Below are 15,961 nucleotides of genomic sequence, written 5' to 3'. Positions count from 1 at the left end.
GACTTTTAAAATATTTATTTTGGATGACTGTAAAATTTTTAAACCTTTTTTACTGATTTTTTAAATTGTATTAACAATTATGGTACTTAGCTGTATTAATTATCCGCTGCGTTGTTGTTGTACACTGTTGCATATACACACACTTAGCACTAACGTTGGGATGTGTGACCCTGTTATCATCATCCCGACGTCTCAATTCCTGTGTCTCCTTACATGGGGGTCGTGGGCGCCACATTTTGTTAAATTGGGATACTTATATATTAGTTGTTTTTGAATTAGGTCGGAACACAGATTCTATTCGAGTTCAAAGCTTAGATAGTATACTGTAGATGCCATGTAAGCGGCGTTCATATACTAGACTTTGTCAAAAATTGATTGAATTTGACTTTACGAAAAACTTGCATATTCCTTTTATGAAACCAACCTCAATTATTTTCTGCACTAGTCTCAGTTTGGAGCTTTGCAAATCTGACATTTTATCATAAGTGGTGTAGACATGAGCAGATTTTTGCACAATGATTTTCTACTGCATAAACTGTGGATATGAAATATGAAATATTTGTCTGATTATATGATATTATCATATTGATATATTTTACTCCTATTATTGCATTGCATATGATATTATTTGATGTCTGACCTTGCCAGGGGTGTAAAATGGTGACCTCCAATGTCTGACCTCACCACGACTTTAAAATTGTGGCCTCTGATTTCAGAGTGCAAATTGCTTTGCTAACTTAAGTATTTATTTAATGCTTTGCTATCTGCAGATTGCACAACCCTACTACGGGGGTAAACACGGCTTCTGTTTTGAGTGTATCACTTTGGTGATAGAATAATGCTTAACGTTTTGCTTGAGTATTTGCAGACATACACAACCATACCATGGGGTAAACATGGCCTCTGTCGTATTTCTGATATTGTTCAATTACGCCGGTGCCAAAGGTCTTTTTGTAAATATTTTTTTATGGATGAAATAATGTTTCTGAAATTATCAATGTTATTTTTGTGAATTGTAGGCGTGTAAAAAAAATAGAAACATCGATTGAGCCAGACTAGTATATATATTTATAATTATTTATATTATATTAATACAATATAAAATTTTAATCTTAAACATAAACATTAATATTAAGTTATTAATCTAAACTTACTTTTGATATATATCAAGGATAAATATATTTTTGGCATAATGAATTGCAATATATATATATATATATATATATTCTTTTTTTAAATACATTTTACACATACACTCACATAAAAAATCTAGAACTTATATAGACTATTGTAACACTGAGGCCTAGCCCGAGTATGCTTTTTAAATATTTTTAGGTTTATGGGTATGAAAAATCCATTTGAGACTATGAATAAATTTTTTTTGGAAGCGAGTATAGCCCTAGGTTTTTATTTTGGCAGATTGCCATGTTATAGTTAAAATCATTAAATATTGTTAGAATCTTGGTATGGGCTGAGGAATCTATGGAACAATTATTTTTCTTTTAAAGATTAGACGTGGCCCAAATACTCGGAATGGGCTTAAAAGCCCATACTGTGACAGCATTGCCAGACTTCGTTTCATGCACAGTTCATATTGCATTTAATGTCTGTCTATCACTGCATGCACGGCTTCATCGTGCCTGCTTCCTCCACATGCACGTTTGTCATCTCTAGGGTTTACGGCGTCAAAGCATGTATAAATACCCACGCAGGGCCAGCTCAATACATTCAGGGCCTAAGGCTAAAATTCTGAGTAAGGCCTTGTTTTTTTAAGTAAAATTAAATAAATTTATTTATTTTTATATTATATTTTTATTCAAAAATAATTGCCATCATTTAGTAAAGTAAAATTATTGATTAAGATTTTATATCACATTTTCAATTAATAACTGACTTTAATCTTTATTAGGAAATTTTTGATTTAGAGAGAATTTTATAAAATCTAGTTTTACAAGTACTTTAGGCTCTTAGACATAACTATAATCATTATTGTCAAAAAAGTTTTATAAACAACTTACACATTTGAAAAAAATGGGCCCTTGCCTCTTCAAACGATTATCTAAAAACCTTTTATGAATACTGAAAAAATAAATTTTAATAGCTGTAATTTTCACATTAATTATATATTAAACTAATAATGACAAAAGAGAAGTGTATTATTAAAATGAGAATATGTAAAATAATTATTATATGTGATACCTTTAAAAACTAATAATGATATAATATTTATTTGATTTTATTTATATTGTCATTTTCATTGAGTTAGTTAAAATTTTTTATTGAGTATATATATTTTTTTAAAAAATTATATATATATATATATATATATATGTATATTTTTTACGCTTCTTCCAGAGACCTTAGGCAATTGCCTAAGTTGCCTAATGGAAGAGCCGGCACGTAACCCACGTTCTGCACTTCATACAAACCTTGCCTTTTCTTTTCCAACCAGGGTTGCCGCAGCCTTGAGCCCTTTAGTGAAAATCCTCCACAACTATTTTACCACCCCGCAAAGCCATTGCATTCCCACACAAAGGTCTGCCCAACCCCACACCGCAGCCAAACTCCAAACTCCACATCTGCCCAACCCCTGTTTTTAGCAACCGAAACAGAGCAACCCCCGCATCCACCAGTCCATCGCAGCACCTCACGTCGAGCACTTTCATAGGAAGCAAGATGCCATCGTCACCTCCGCAGAAAGTGCCGTCGGACACTACACGCTACCCCAAGTCGCCGCTTTGCTCTCGGTAAGCCACACCCGATCCTCCCCACTGCCTCTCTCTCCGTCTCTCTCTCTCAATATTTTTCTCTTCCGCTCATCATTGTCCCTATTGAAAACTCTCAAGTCTCATTTTTTTTAAGGAAAAAAAATCCAAAAACCTTGCGGAAGTTTAAAATTTATATCTTCTCAATCATGTTGAAGTACTACAAATTAAAGCAAGTTCTAGCGGCGAGTTTGGGGCATGGTATAAGGTATAACATTCTCATTTTATCTTATTTTTAACAATAATTTAAATATAAAATTTTTAAACTAATCGCTACAATTTTTTTTAAATTTTTAAATAAAAAATAAAAAATAATTTTAACTTTTTCAAATCTCAAATAAAAATAATATTATAAAACTATATTCTTACAATATTTTAACTTTATAATATTTTTATTCAAATTTTTTTTTACTCTTTCTCAAAACTCAAACTATCTTATTATTATTCACAAATTACCTTACTATTATTCACAAAATTATTATGGCCAGAAAGAAAACTACGAACAATATGCCGATTGGCTCATCCATATATGCATGCTATGTGCACGCCAATAAAAGTCTTTTCTAAACAAGATTAACTAGTCTTTTCTAATCCTCTTGAAACCGCATCTTCTAGAGTCGAAAGGCTCGGCAGTGGCAATTTGTGTTTACGAGTCTTGTTTGAAGGGGTGAAAATAAAAACTGGCCTGCACCGGATCGAACCTGTTGATTCAGTCCGGTATCGATTTCACCATTCGAAAAATTAGTTAGAATCGGTCCAGTTTCAGTTTTCTTTTTTTAGCACCGGACCAAACCGTATATATATATATATATATATATATATATTATATAATTTTTTATATTATATATAATATATATAATTTTATATTATATGCTAAATTACTAATTAATATAAGACTAAATTTTAAAATCTTATTACTCATAATAATCAAATAACATAAAATTAATATAACATTTGATATAACATTAAAAATTTTAATTTTATTAAATAAAATTAATATAACATAAATATCTAATCTTCAACATGAACATTTATTTGATCATATGTTAATAATATAAACTAGATATATCAAGGATAAATACATTTTATGGCATAATAAATTATAATATATATTATTTTTCATAAATACATTTCTATACATTTGATTATATACCGTCATATAATATATTATCACTAGCATATATGTCACAACTAGCATGTTAATTATTATCACAAATAAATAAAATTAAATATATAAATAAGTTAGACACTAACATATTATTACTAACATACATAAATTATAGATAAGTTAGACACTAACTTCTTAGTAGTTAAATAACTATTAGTATTAGTATATCACTATTAGTAATCCACTATATATAAATCACTATAACTATATATAATATTAGTATTAGTTTAGTATATAGTATTAGTATCACTATAATATTACATACAATATATATATATATATATATTATATACTATATATATGCTATATATTATATATCATTTTATGGCAGCTTGTAATATGGACTTGTAATATATATGCACTTGTAGTAGATTTTGTTTTTATACCAGATTTTATATTTTTATACCAGATTTGTCTGTAGTAAGTTTTTTATAGTAGATTTTATATTTTTATAGCAGATTTTCCTATAGCAGATTTTTTGTTATAGTAGATTTTATATTTTTATATCAGATTTTTTCTATAGCATATTTTTTATGGCAGCAGATTTTTTTTTTTTTGGTAGATGATTAAGATCGAAAAATTAGACCGAACCGATAAAATCAGAACTACCGGTTGAGGCAGTGCAGTATCAGTTCTTCGAAACTCAAAACCAGTGTACCAGTTCGGTTCCAAAATTTATTCAAAATGGGACCAAACCGGACCTGTTACACCCCTACCTGTTTGTATTGTTTCAAGTTATGGGCATTAGACTATATAAGTTAATCCAAATCTGACCCATTAAGCTAAATCTGTCAAACTTTCAAACCTTAATCGGACTCATTAAATTACGGGTTGTGTCGTGTCAGTCTTTTTAACCCATTTAATAGTTAATTAGAAAGAGATCAACACAACACAACTCATTTCAACTCATTTAATTAAATAGATTGAACTAACACGCATAACGTCTCATTCGACCTTATTAACATAATTTCACATAAAAATTAAATTTTTTTACTTATTAGTAGCCATAATACCTTAAAAATATAAAAAGACTACCTACTAAAAAAAATTAAAGTGAAAGTGTTTGTTCAAGCGTTTCATCTAATAGGATCTCATTTCATCTTTATCATTATAATTTTTTCATATTTCCACACCAAATATAATAAATAATTCAACTTTTTCAAATTTTAAAATAATAATAATATTAAAAGTAATATTTTGATAATATTTTATTCAAACTCAAATTCGTTAATTTTGTATCGTATTCGTAGTGGATTCACGTCATATCACATATTGATACTCCTATAAATTAAAAGCATTATGGAAAAGTCATGGCTATAACGTTTTCCTAATCCTATTGAATTTGAGTCTGGGTCTTTTAGAGTCGAAAGACATGATGAAAATTAACGTTTTCTTAGTTCGTTTATATCAAATTCAAATCTATTAATTTCATGTCGTATTCATATTGGATTCATGTTGTATCACATATTTACACCACTGTGAATTAAAGACATTATGACAAAGCCATGACTATAACGTTTTCCTAATCCCATTGAATTTGAATCCTCGTCTTCTATAATCAAAACACATTATGGAAATTAAGTGAAGACTGACGTTTTTCTAATCCTATTAGGCCCAGTTTGGATATTTAAAACCATCTCATCTTATCTCAACTCATCTGATCATTACAACTTTTCTAAACTACCACATGAAATATAATAAACAATTCAAAATTTTCAAATCCCAAAATAAGAATAATATTAAAAATTTATATTCTAACAATATTTTATTCAATTTTTAACAAAACATCTCATCTTATCTTCTCCGAACTGTGTAACAAAACGAAGCCTTAGTGAAGACTATGACGTCTTCTATAGTCGAAAGACATGATAGAAATTAAATGAAGACTGTCTCATTTAGTTACGCAATTTAGATAAGATGTTTGTTGAAAGTAAAATAAAATATTATTGCAAGATTATTTTTATTTTAAAATATAAAAAAATTTAATTATTTATTATATTTTATGTAAATATTTTAAAAAGTTATAGAGGGAATAGTTACCCAGCCCTGAAACCGCGTCTTCTTGAGGCTAGTCTTTTTTTTTTTTTTTTGAAAATAACCTCATAAACTTCCATTGAAATTAAGCATTACAACTTGTATCATTATGAAGGCATCCCACAATGAAATGTGGGACCTCTTCTATCCAAACTAGTTCTCCTCCTATCTCTAAAGCTTTCTTTGCTAAAGTATGAGCTACTGTGTTCTTTTTCCCACTAACAAATTGAATAAACCAATCTGTTCTATTCCTGAAGAGAAACTTTACATCATCAATGATAGAGCTAAAAGCAAAGACAACTTCCTCTTCACTCTGTACAGCCTCAACTACTTCCTTTGCATAGCCTTCAAAGATACCTTTCTGAATATTGAGCTCTGAGCACAATTCAACTGCTTTCCTCAATGCAAAACTTTCTGCAACAGCTGCATTTACTACATTAATTTTGAGATCACACATAGCCACTAAAGCCTCTCCTTCTTCATCTCTTATAATGATACCAATCCCCATTTTCTTTTTATTAACATCTAAGGAGGCATCCCAATTAACCTTGACTAATCCCCTTCCTGGTTTCTCCCAGGTCTCCAGTAGCTGCACTGAAATTCTCTGTTGTGCCTCCTTCTGTCTGTTTTGAGAAGTTTTAACTTGTATTTCCTGAAACTCTTACAAGGCTGCTCTCATGGTAATGAATGAATTTCTGGGGCAAGCCAATCTCTTCTCAAAGATCCATTCATTTCTCCTGAGCCAGACCTTCCTTAGCATCACTGCCACCTCTTCTAGCTGGTTCTTGCTTAGTCGACATCTGAGTTGTTCCCAAAGTTCCAGGAAATTCACCTCTGATCTAGTCCACTTCTTGACATAACTTGCATCATTACCCCATAAATCATTTGCTGCAGAGCATTCCCACAGAATATGAATAAGAGATTCTTCTTCTGCATCACACATAGGGCATCTTTTGTCCATTTTTATCTTTCTCCTGTAAAGGTTTACTTTTGTTGGTAGCAGGCTGTTTGTAGCTTTCCATAAGAAAAGTTTGGTCACACCTGGTACCTCGAGGTCCCAGATGCTTTTCCATATGTTTCCTACTTTCTTTTCTGTTGAACTCTCTCCTTTGTTTCTTTCTTTTAATTCCAAGTGCAAAAAATATGCACTTCTGATTGTAAACAGACCCTTCTTAGTTGCCCCCCAAAAGATCTTGTCCTTTGCTCGACCTCTACTCAATGGCATACAAAGGATCTGTTCAACGTCTTCCTCCTAGAATATGGTTCTTATCATTGTTTCATTCCACTCTCCTTTCTGTCTGTCAATTAACTCTTCCACTTTGGCATCTTTTTGCAGTAGAGACACTGAGGACTGGACAGCAAAAGTAGTGGGACTAGTTAGCCATTTGGACCCCCATATATTAATCTCCTTCCCATCTCCCACTTTCCACCTAAGACCTTCTCTCAAAAGGTCCTTTGCAGACCATATGCTCCTCTATACCAAAGAGGGTTGAGCACCCAGCTTAGCATCCAAAAAATTTCCATGTCTGAAGTATTTTTCTTTGAGTAAAGCTGCTGCCAAGGACAGTGGATATTTGAGTATTCTCCATCCTTGTTTAGCAAGGAGTGCAGCATTAAAGCTTTCCAAGTCTCTAAATCCCATTCCCCCTTTGCCTTTCTGTATACTCATGTTTTCCCATTTCCTCCATACCATCCATCTCCCCTCCTGCTGACTTCCCCACCAAAATTTAGAAAGCATGTCATTGATTTCCTTACAAAGTTTAATAGGGAGTTTAAAAACTCCCATAGTGAAGGTTGGAATAGACTGTAGAACAACCTTGATAAGCACTTCTTTTCCAGCTTGAGACAAGAAAATATTTTTCCAACTAGAAATTTTCTGCCAAATCTTCTCCTTTAGGTTTCTGAAAGTGTTGTACCTTGATTTCCCTACCATAGCAGGGAGACCTAGATATTTTTCATAAGTGCCACAAACAAAAGAGTTTCCAGCTTCCTTAATGGCCTGCTTGTTTGCCAACTAAGTATTATTGCTGAAAAAAACAGAAGTTTTTCCTTTGTTAAGGAACTGTCCAGAGGCCTTTTCATAAACGAGGAGAATTTCTTGAATTTTCCTCCATTCCTCAATGTTAGCCCTTCCAAATAAGATACAATCATTTGCAAACAGCAGATGATTGATACTAGTCCCTCCTCTAGCCACTTGCACCCCTATTATGAGCTTACTCTTTTCATAAAAATCAAGCAAACTGCTCAGTCCCTCAGCACAGACAATGAACAGGTAAGGTGACAAAGGATCACCTTGCCTCAAACCTCTCGATGGTAAAAATTTATGGCCAGGTGCCCCATTGATTAGAACTGAGTAGGAAATAGATCTAACACATTTCATCACCAAATCTGACCACTTTTTACAGAAGCCAAGTTTAGTCAAAACAGCTTCTAAAAAATCTCACTCTACTCGGTCAAAAGCCTTAGACATGTCTAACTTCATAGCCATACTTCCTATTTTCCCTTTCTTTCTACTCTTCATAGAATGCAATAACTCGTAGGCTACCATGACATTGTCATTAATAAGTCTACAAGGCAGGAAAGCACTTTGGGAGGGGGAAATAACCTCAGATAAGACAAGTTTGAATCTATTGGAGATAGCTTTAGAAACTATTTTATTCATTACATTGCACAAACTTATAGGTCTGTACTCAGTAACTTTTTTGGGGTTCACAGATTTAGGGATCAAAGCTAGGTAGGTAAAATTGAGGCAAGGATCAATAGGGTTACCATTTAGTATATCAAGTGTAGCTCTACACACTTCTTCAGAAACTAAATCCCAATGATTTTGGTAAAAACATGGTCCAAAGCCATCTGGACCAGGGGCTTTTAATGAGGCCATTTGTTTCACAGCTTCCTCCACTTCTGTTGGTGTGAACCTTCTTGACAACCTTTCATTCATTTCTATAGTTACTCTCTTACTCATTCCCACTAGACACCTTTCAATCTCCTCCTGACTTGGGTTAGTAGTTTGAAACAGCCTGCTAAAATACTTTCTAAAGGTTTCTTCCACCTTCTTGAAACCAGTGGAATTTCTGTTATTCTCATCAACCACTTCATTTATGAAATTTCTTTTCCTTCTTTGGTTGGCACAAGCATGGAAATACTTTATGTTTCTATCTCCATGCTTGTACAAGTTTCTCTTTGCTCGTTGCTTCCACCAAAGATCCTTCTTCTCTAATTCTAGATGCAGCTCTTTGGTGACGTTCCTGAGTTCCTCCACATTACTTCCATTTTCCATAGCTTGTAGAAGTTGTAAGGACTTGGTTTTTTCCTCTACTTCCTGCCCGTGCCTTTGCTTCTTGTTTTTATTCCATCTTTGAAATGCTTTCCTGGTATTATCTAGAAACCCAGTGACCTTTGAAAAGCCTATCCAGGCCTCTTTAAGAATCACTTCACACTCTTCTTCTAAAGCCCAACTAGCCTCATATTTGAAGCCCCTGTTTCTCTGCCTTATCTGCAACCTTGAATAAGGTTCCTTTGCATAAATATGAACTAACAATGGCTTATGGTCTGAAGTTCTAGCCACCATCACTTCCACCCAAGACTCAATATAAGTGTTCATCCATTGAGGATTTGCCACGGCTCTATCTAGCCTTTCTTTAGTGAAGGTTGCATCTATATGAGAATTACTCCAAGTGTACTTGTCACCTCTCCGACCCAGATCAAACAAGCTTCCATCTCTCATGAATTCTCTAAACATTTCCATTTGGTTTTCAGGTCTAGCCTTTCCTCCCCACTTCTCATCATTAGTAATAATTTCACTGAAGTCTCCTACTATACACCAGCCCTCATTGCCACTGGGTTTCATAGTTTTAAGTAAACACCATGCCTCTTTTCTCTTCACAGTTTCAGGTGGGCCATAGAAACAAGTTAACAGCCATCTAATTTCCTCTTTTCCTCCAATCCAAACATTAATATGTCTTTGGGAATAGTTTAAAATTTCCAGTTGCACTTCCTCATTCCAAAATAGAGCCAATCCCCCCCCCCTCCTTTCCAACTGCATCAACTCCAAAACATCCATCACACCTTAGTCTTCTCTTTATAATATCGCATTTCTTATTATTAAGCTTAGTCTCCATGATGAAAACTATACTGGGTTTTGCCTTCTCTGCCATAGAGCAGAGATCTTGAACTGTCCGAGGGTTCCCCAACCCTCGGCAGTTCCAACTCAAGAGTTTCATGATGATTGGCAAGGCTGTAAAACAGCCTCCGCCACTGCAATAGGTTTGTCAACCATCCCATACCCTTTTCTTCTCTTGCCTAACTTGTCACCACACATTCCCTCTACCATAGCCCCAGTTCTTTTCTTTTGTTCTTTCTTTGTTGAATATGTCCCTTCTGGTTTGTGTTTAGTTCGAGCTCTCCTCTTCCATACCTTCCTCTTGATTACCTCCTTATCCATCACCATGTTGCCTTCATTCCCTACTTCTTTCTCAGGATTTTCCTTTCTCCCCATAGGCTCAAATTGCACTTCAACTTCCTGCAAATTTTTATCTCCCCTATCAATTAGATCAACTTGTTTAGTCCAGCCTGCCTCTAAGAAGCTGTCCCCCACTACCTCCCCTCCCTCCTTTGATTTTTTACTCACCCCATTTTCACTTTCTTGGCTTTTTTCACTCACTCTTGTCTCTTCCTCACTATTTCTCTTTTCCCTCATGCTCTCTTCTACTGTTTCCCTCTCTTTTACCCCATCTTGAGTTAAGTTTTCCTTTTCACTCCTCCATCTACTTCCTTCTTCAGCTCTCCTATAACCACTGTTAAGCAGCCTGTTTCTTTGAGATTGTGCTGCCCTCATCCATTGGCCATACTGGTTTCCTTCTCCTCTCAAGTTCCCCTCCTTATTGCATCCAGAAATGCCATGGTAAATGCATACACACGAGAAGTATATTCTTGGCATCTTCTCATAGCTAAAGGGAACCCAGAAATTATTTCCCTTAACTGTGAGTGTTCTACCTCTTGTTAGGGGTTGAGTTATATCCATATGGATTTGAACTCTCAAGAACTTCCCCCAACCACTTCCATCTTCCTGTACATCTACCTTCTCCACCTTTCCCACCGTATCCCCTATTTGTTTTCCTCTTTTTTCTGTCATGCATGATAGTGGTAAGTTGTGAAGTCTCACCCAAAAACTCTCTGTGTGGAATTCTATTTGTTTGAGAGGAGTGTTCCCATCAAACTCTTTTAGGACCAGTAGCTGATTGTCAAACAGCCATGGTCTTCCCGACCATACTCTTTGCTTGTCAGTAATATTATCAAACACAATAGCGAAGACATTTGGACTCACCTTAGTAAACAGAGCTTCCTTACTGATTCTCCAAATTCTTCCTAGCGTGGTTTCCAGCATTTCTTTGTTGATCAGCCTTGTCGAACAGAGTTTCGCCATTAAAGTCCTTTGTTCCTTCATCTTCAGCTCCTCTGGTACATCATCATCAATCACAATCTCCTTACTTTCCTTCTCAAGCAGCCTCAACTCCTTTCATTTTTCCTCCAAATCCTCCATTCTTCAGTAATAGGCATTAGAGTTTTCACTGAAAATGGCGTCTCATGGTTGATTTTCACTCCTTCCATCGTAGTTTCCATCCTCTTCTGACACCTGACGGCAGTTGTCAGCCAGAGCAACCTTCCTCGCACAGCGGGGACCACCTCTAAAATTCCTTTCTTGCCGTTATAACCGCCTCCCACGTTCCACTCACATACTCACCACTCCACCTCTTTCCAGAGAAAAAAGAGAGGATACTAGCTAGCTTTTTTCTTAAGGCTAGAGTCTTTATCATGAAGTCAAGATGCCTTGTGGAGCAATAATAATTGAAAAATGCATAATAGAGTCGGTAAAGAACCCATGCATGTGGTATTTACGAAAATGACAGCGACAACCAAACATATGTTTTGGGTTTCGTAATGAACAGTAAACGGTGATGGTAACTGAAAGTGTTTGTTCAAGTGTTTCATCTTATAGTATCTCGTTTCATTTTTATCATTATAATTTTTTTATATTTTTACACAAAATATAATAAATAATTTAACTTTTTTAAATTTTAAAATAATAATAATATTTTATTTAAACTCAAATTCATTAATTTTATATTGTGTCTGTGTTGGATTCACGTTGTATCACATATTGACACCCTTATAAATTAAAGGCATTATGGAAAAGTCATGTCTATAACGTTTTCCTAATCTTATTGAATTTGAGTCTGGGTCTTTTAGAGTCGAAAGACATGATGGAAATTAACGTTTACTTAGTTCGTTTATATCAAATTCAAATATACTAATTTCATGTCGTATTCATATTGGATTCATATTGTATCACTTATTTCCACCACTACGAATTAAAGACATTATGACAAAGTCATGACTATAACGTTTTCCTAATCCAATTGAATTTGAATTCGTGTCTTCTATAATCAAAAGACATGATGGAAATTAAAAGACTGACGTTTTTCTAATCCTATTGGCCCAGTTTGGATATTTAAAATTATCTAATCTCAACTCATCTCATCATTACAACTTTTTCAAACTACCACACGAAATGTAATAAAGAATTCAAAATTTTTAAATCTCAAAATAAGAATAATATTAAAAAATTATATTCTAACAATATTTTATTCAACTTTTAATAAAACATCTCATCTTATTTTGTTTTAACTGTGTAACCAAACGAGGCTAGTTAAGACTATGACGTTTTCTATAGTCAAAAGACATGATAGAAATTAAGTGAAGACTGTATCATTTAGTTACGCAATTTAAATAAGATGTTTTGTTGAAAGTAAAATAAAATATTATTATAATATTATTTTTATTTTTATTTTTAAATATAAAAAAATTAAATTATTTATCATAAAATTTAAAAAGTTGAGGGAATAGTTACCCAGCCCTGAAACCGCGTCTTCTTGAGGCTAGAGTCTTGATCATGAAGTCAAGATGCCTTGCGGAGCAATACTAATTGAAAAATGCTTAATAGAGTCGGTAAAGAACCCAAAAATGTGGTATTTACGAACATGACAGCAACAACCAAACGTATGTTTTGGTTTTGGTAATGAACAGTGAACAGTGAACTAATATATATCTGTGTCAACATTATCTGGTAGTCATTGGCCTCATTAATCCTCGCGTCTGTCTCCCACTCTTCATCTCATGGCTTCTAAAGCAAATCTACGTTTGCTGCTTGTTCTCGTACTTTCTCTCAACGCAAATGCCCAAAGTAACCTCTCCAACGTCATACCCCCGGCTTCTTCACTTTCCCCCGGTGAAAACCGTACTTCATGGCTCTCACCATCGGGCCTTTTTGCATTCGGTTTCTATCCACAAGGTGACGGTTTTGCAATCGGAATATGGCTGATTAATCAAACCGGAAAGATAATCATCTGGACGGCAAATCGAGATGACCCATCAACCTCCTCAAATGCTACACTCGAATTTACTAAAGATGGTAAGCTAGTGCTTCGAACTGGACACGATTTAAAAAAATCCATTTTTGATGTGCCTGAACCTGCAGCTTCAGCTGCTATGCTTGATTCCGGTAACTTTGTGCTCTACAAAAATGATTCTTATATAATCTGGGAAAGCTTTCGTTTTCCAACTGACACCATATTAGGATGTCAGAATCTGTTTATCGGCCAGAAATTAGTTTCGAGTGTGTCTAAATCAGACCAATCGAGTGGACCATATTTTCTTCGTATGCAGTCAGATGGAAACCTCGTTGCCTACCCTGTTAATAGCTCGTATGAATCAGATGACTCTTATTGGTCCTCTGAAACTTATAGTACTAGTACTACAAAGATGTCACTTAGTTGTCAAGGCGTTCTAGCAATGCTAACTAGTACTGATTTGGCCAAACGTGTTTTGGCAAGTAGCTCATATCCTGACAAGAATAATGGAGCTGTCATCCACCGGGCAACGCTTGATGCAGATGGGATCTTTAGATTGTATTCACACCACTTTGAGAGATCAGATAATAGCTCAAGTATATCGACAGAGTGGAGGGCCTTGCCCAACCAATGTTATGTCAAAGGCTTCTGTGGCCTCAACAGTTACTGTTCGTTCATGGGCGAGAAAGCCGAGTGTATGTGTTTTCCCGGATTTCGTTTCTTTAACGACGGCAATAAGTTCCTAGGTTGCTACAGGAACTTCAATAACAATGATTGCAGACGTACTGGTACTGAAGATCGAGTGATGCTGTATAGTATCGTTCCGGTCCATCATGTGTCGTGGACGGATCATCCTTACTTTATAGTAATATCAATGAAGGAGGGAGATTGCCGCGACTCTTGCTTGATAGATTGTAACTGTGGGGCGGTACTGTATAGAAATAATAGTTGCTCCAAACATAAGCTTCCACTTCGATATGGCCTTCTTCAAAGTGATCAAAGCCAACCAACTACGGCCTTCTTCAAAGTGACAAGGGAAAATATCAGATTCGAAAGCAAAAGAGGACTACTTTTGATTCTTGCTACAAGTTTGGGTTTCATTTCATGCTTGTGTTTCCTCTTTGCTGTCTGTTGTTTCTGCAGATACAGGAATCAATTTCGTACGTATAGATTGCTGTCAGAAAATGTGAACTTGGGATTAAATGAAGAATTTACTTTGCGATCATTTTCTTATAAAGAGCTCGAGAAAGCAACGAATGGCTTTAAGGAGGAGTTAGGTAAGGGTACTTTTGGAGCTCTTTATAAAGGAACTATGCATGGAGGTAACAAAACTATTGCTGTTAGAAGGCTAGAGAAAGTTGTGGAAGAAGGGCAAAGGGAATTTCGAGCTGAAATGACTGCAATTGGACAAACTCATCACAGAAACTTGGTTCAATTACTTGGTTTTTGTATTGAGGGCTCTAGAAAGCTTCTTGTTTACGAATACATGCCCAATGGCTCACTTGCAGATCTTCTCTTCAAGGCCGAGATACGCCCCATTTGGAAAGAACGAGTAAAAATTGCACTTGATGTTGCTAGAGGGATCCTCTATCTGCATGAAGGGTGTGAAGTCCATATCATCCACTGCAATATAAAGCCACAGAATATACTCATGGATGACACATGGACAGCAAAGATCTCTGATTTTGGGCTGGCGAAGCTATATTTACTGCCAAATCAATCAAGAAAGACTACGGGAGGCAAACAGACAACTGGGTATTCCTACTTTGCACCCGAATGGCAAAAGAATGCCTTGATATCAGCGAAAGCAGACACATATAGCTTTGGTATCTTGGTTTTGGAGATTGTATGTTGTAGAAGAAGTATAGAAGTAAACGTCCCAACGGCAGATGAGATAAGTCTTTCTAGTTGGGTATATAATTGCTTTGTGGTTGGAGAGTTGGATAAGCTTGTGGAAGCTGATGAAAATGTTGACTTCAAAACACTGGAAAGAATGGTGAAGGTGGGATTATGGTGCATTCAAGAAGACCCTGCTTTGCGTCCATCAATGAAGAGTGTGATCCTGATGTTGGAAGGAACAATCGATATTCCAGTCCCTCCATCTCTATCTGCTTCCCTTGATGCTTCCCGAAAAGCGTTGTAATGTTTTTCTTCTTTTTTTTTTTTTGGGTTTGTTTGTTTGTTAAACTTGTTATAATAATTCTACTCAAATGATCTATACATATATTTGTATATTTGAACCCATAACACCATATATTTACCTATTATCTGTAACACCCATGGTTTATGGCCAAACTTGAGATTGGTCAACATGGACACTAGGTAAACCGGCCCTAGACTTTATGGCCAAACCGAGAGCCACACCTTGCATCAGCCGAAGCCACGGTGCAATACCCACTTCCATCCTCCCCCACAGTAGCCAACAGTTTAACCATAGCCGCCTAGCCACCGCCAGGAAGCATGCAGTCAGGCTCTCTCTCACGTTACACTCTTTTTCTCTCTCCACTTTATCTCTCTCTCTCTGCACGTAAAGTCCTCTCTCACTGTAACGCCCCATTTCCGGATACGGTCGGAGAGTTATTTCC

At 35.3% G+C, this 15,961-nt stretch overlaps 1 protein-coding gene across 2 annotated transcripts; it reads left to right on the top strand.

Moving 5' to 3' along the window:
• The first annotated feature begins 13,107 nt into the window (after positions 1–13,107).
• On the top strand, positions 13,108–15,596 carry LOC121248869 (G-type lectin S-receptor-like serine/threonine-protein kinase LECRK1). Of its 2 annotated transcripts, XM_041147474.1 has the most exons (2): positions 13,108–13,442; positions 13,860–15,596. In XM_041147474.1, the coding sequence occupies exons 1-2, from the start codon at positions 13,144–13,146 to the stop codon at positions 15,517–15,519; spliced, it is 1,959 nt and encodes a 652-aa protein (XP_041003408.1). In that variant the 5' UTR covers positions 13,108–13,143; the 3' UTR covers positions 15,520–15,596. The 2 variants fall into 2 exon arrangements, with proteins under 2 accessions (XP_041003408.1, XP_041003407.1); XM_041147473.1 differs by having other exon boundaries at positions 13,108–15,596.
• Positions 15,597–15,961: the final 365 nt, after the last annotated feature.

The sequence above is a fragment of the Juglans microcarpa x Juglans regia genome, chromosome 2D (genome assembly GCF_004785595.1).
Source record: "Juglans microcarpa x Juglans regia isolate MS1-56 chromosome 2D, Jm3101_v1.0, whole genome shotgun sequence".
NCBI classification, from domain to species: domain Eukaryota; kingdom Viridiplantae; phylum Streptophyta; class Magnoliopsida; order Fagales; family Juglandaceae; genus Juglans; species Juglans microcarpa x Juglans regia.
The sequence above is the reverse complement of the archived record's forward strand: the minus strand, read 5'-3'. Positions and strand labels throughout refer to the sequence as shown.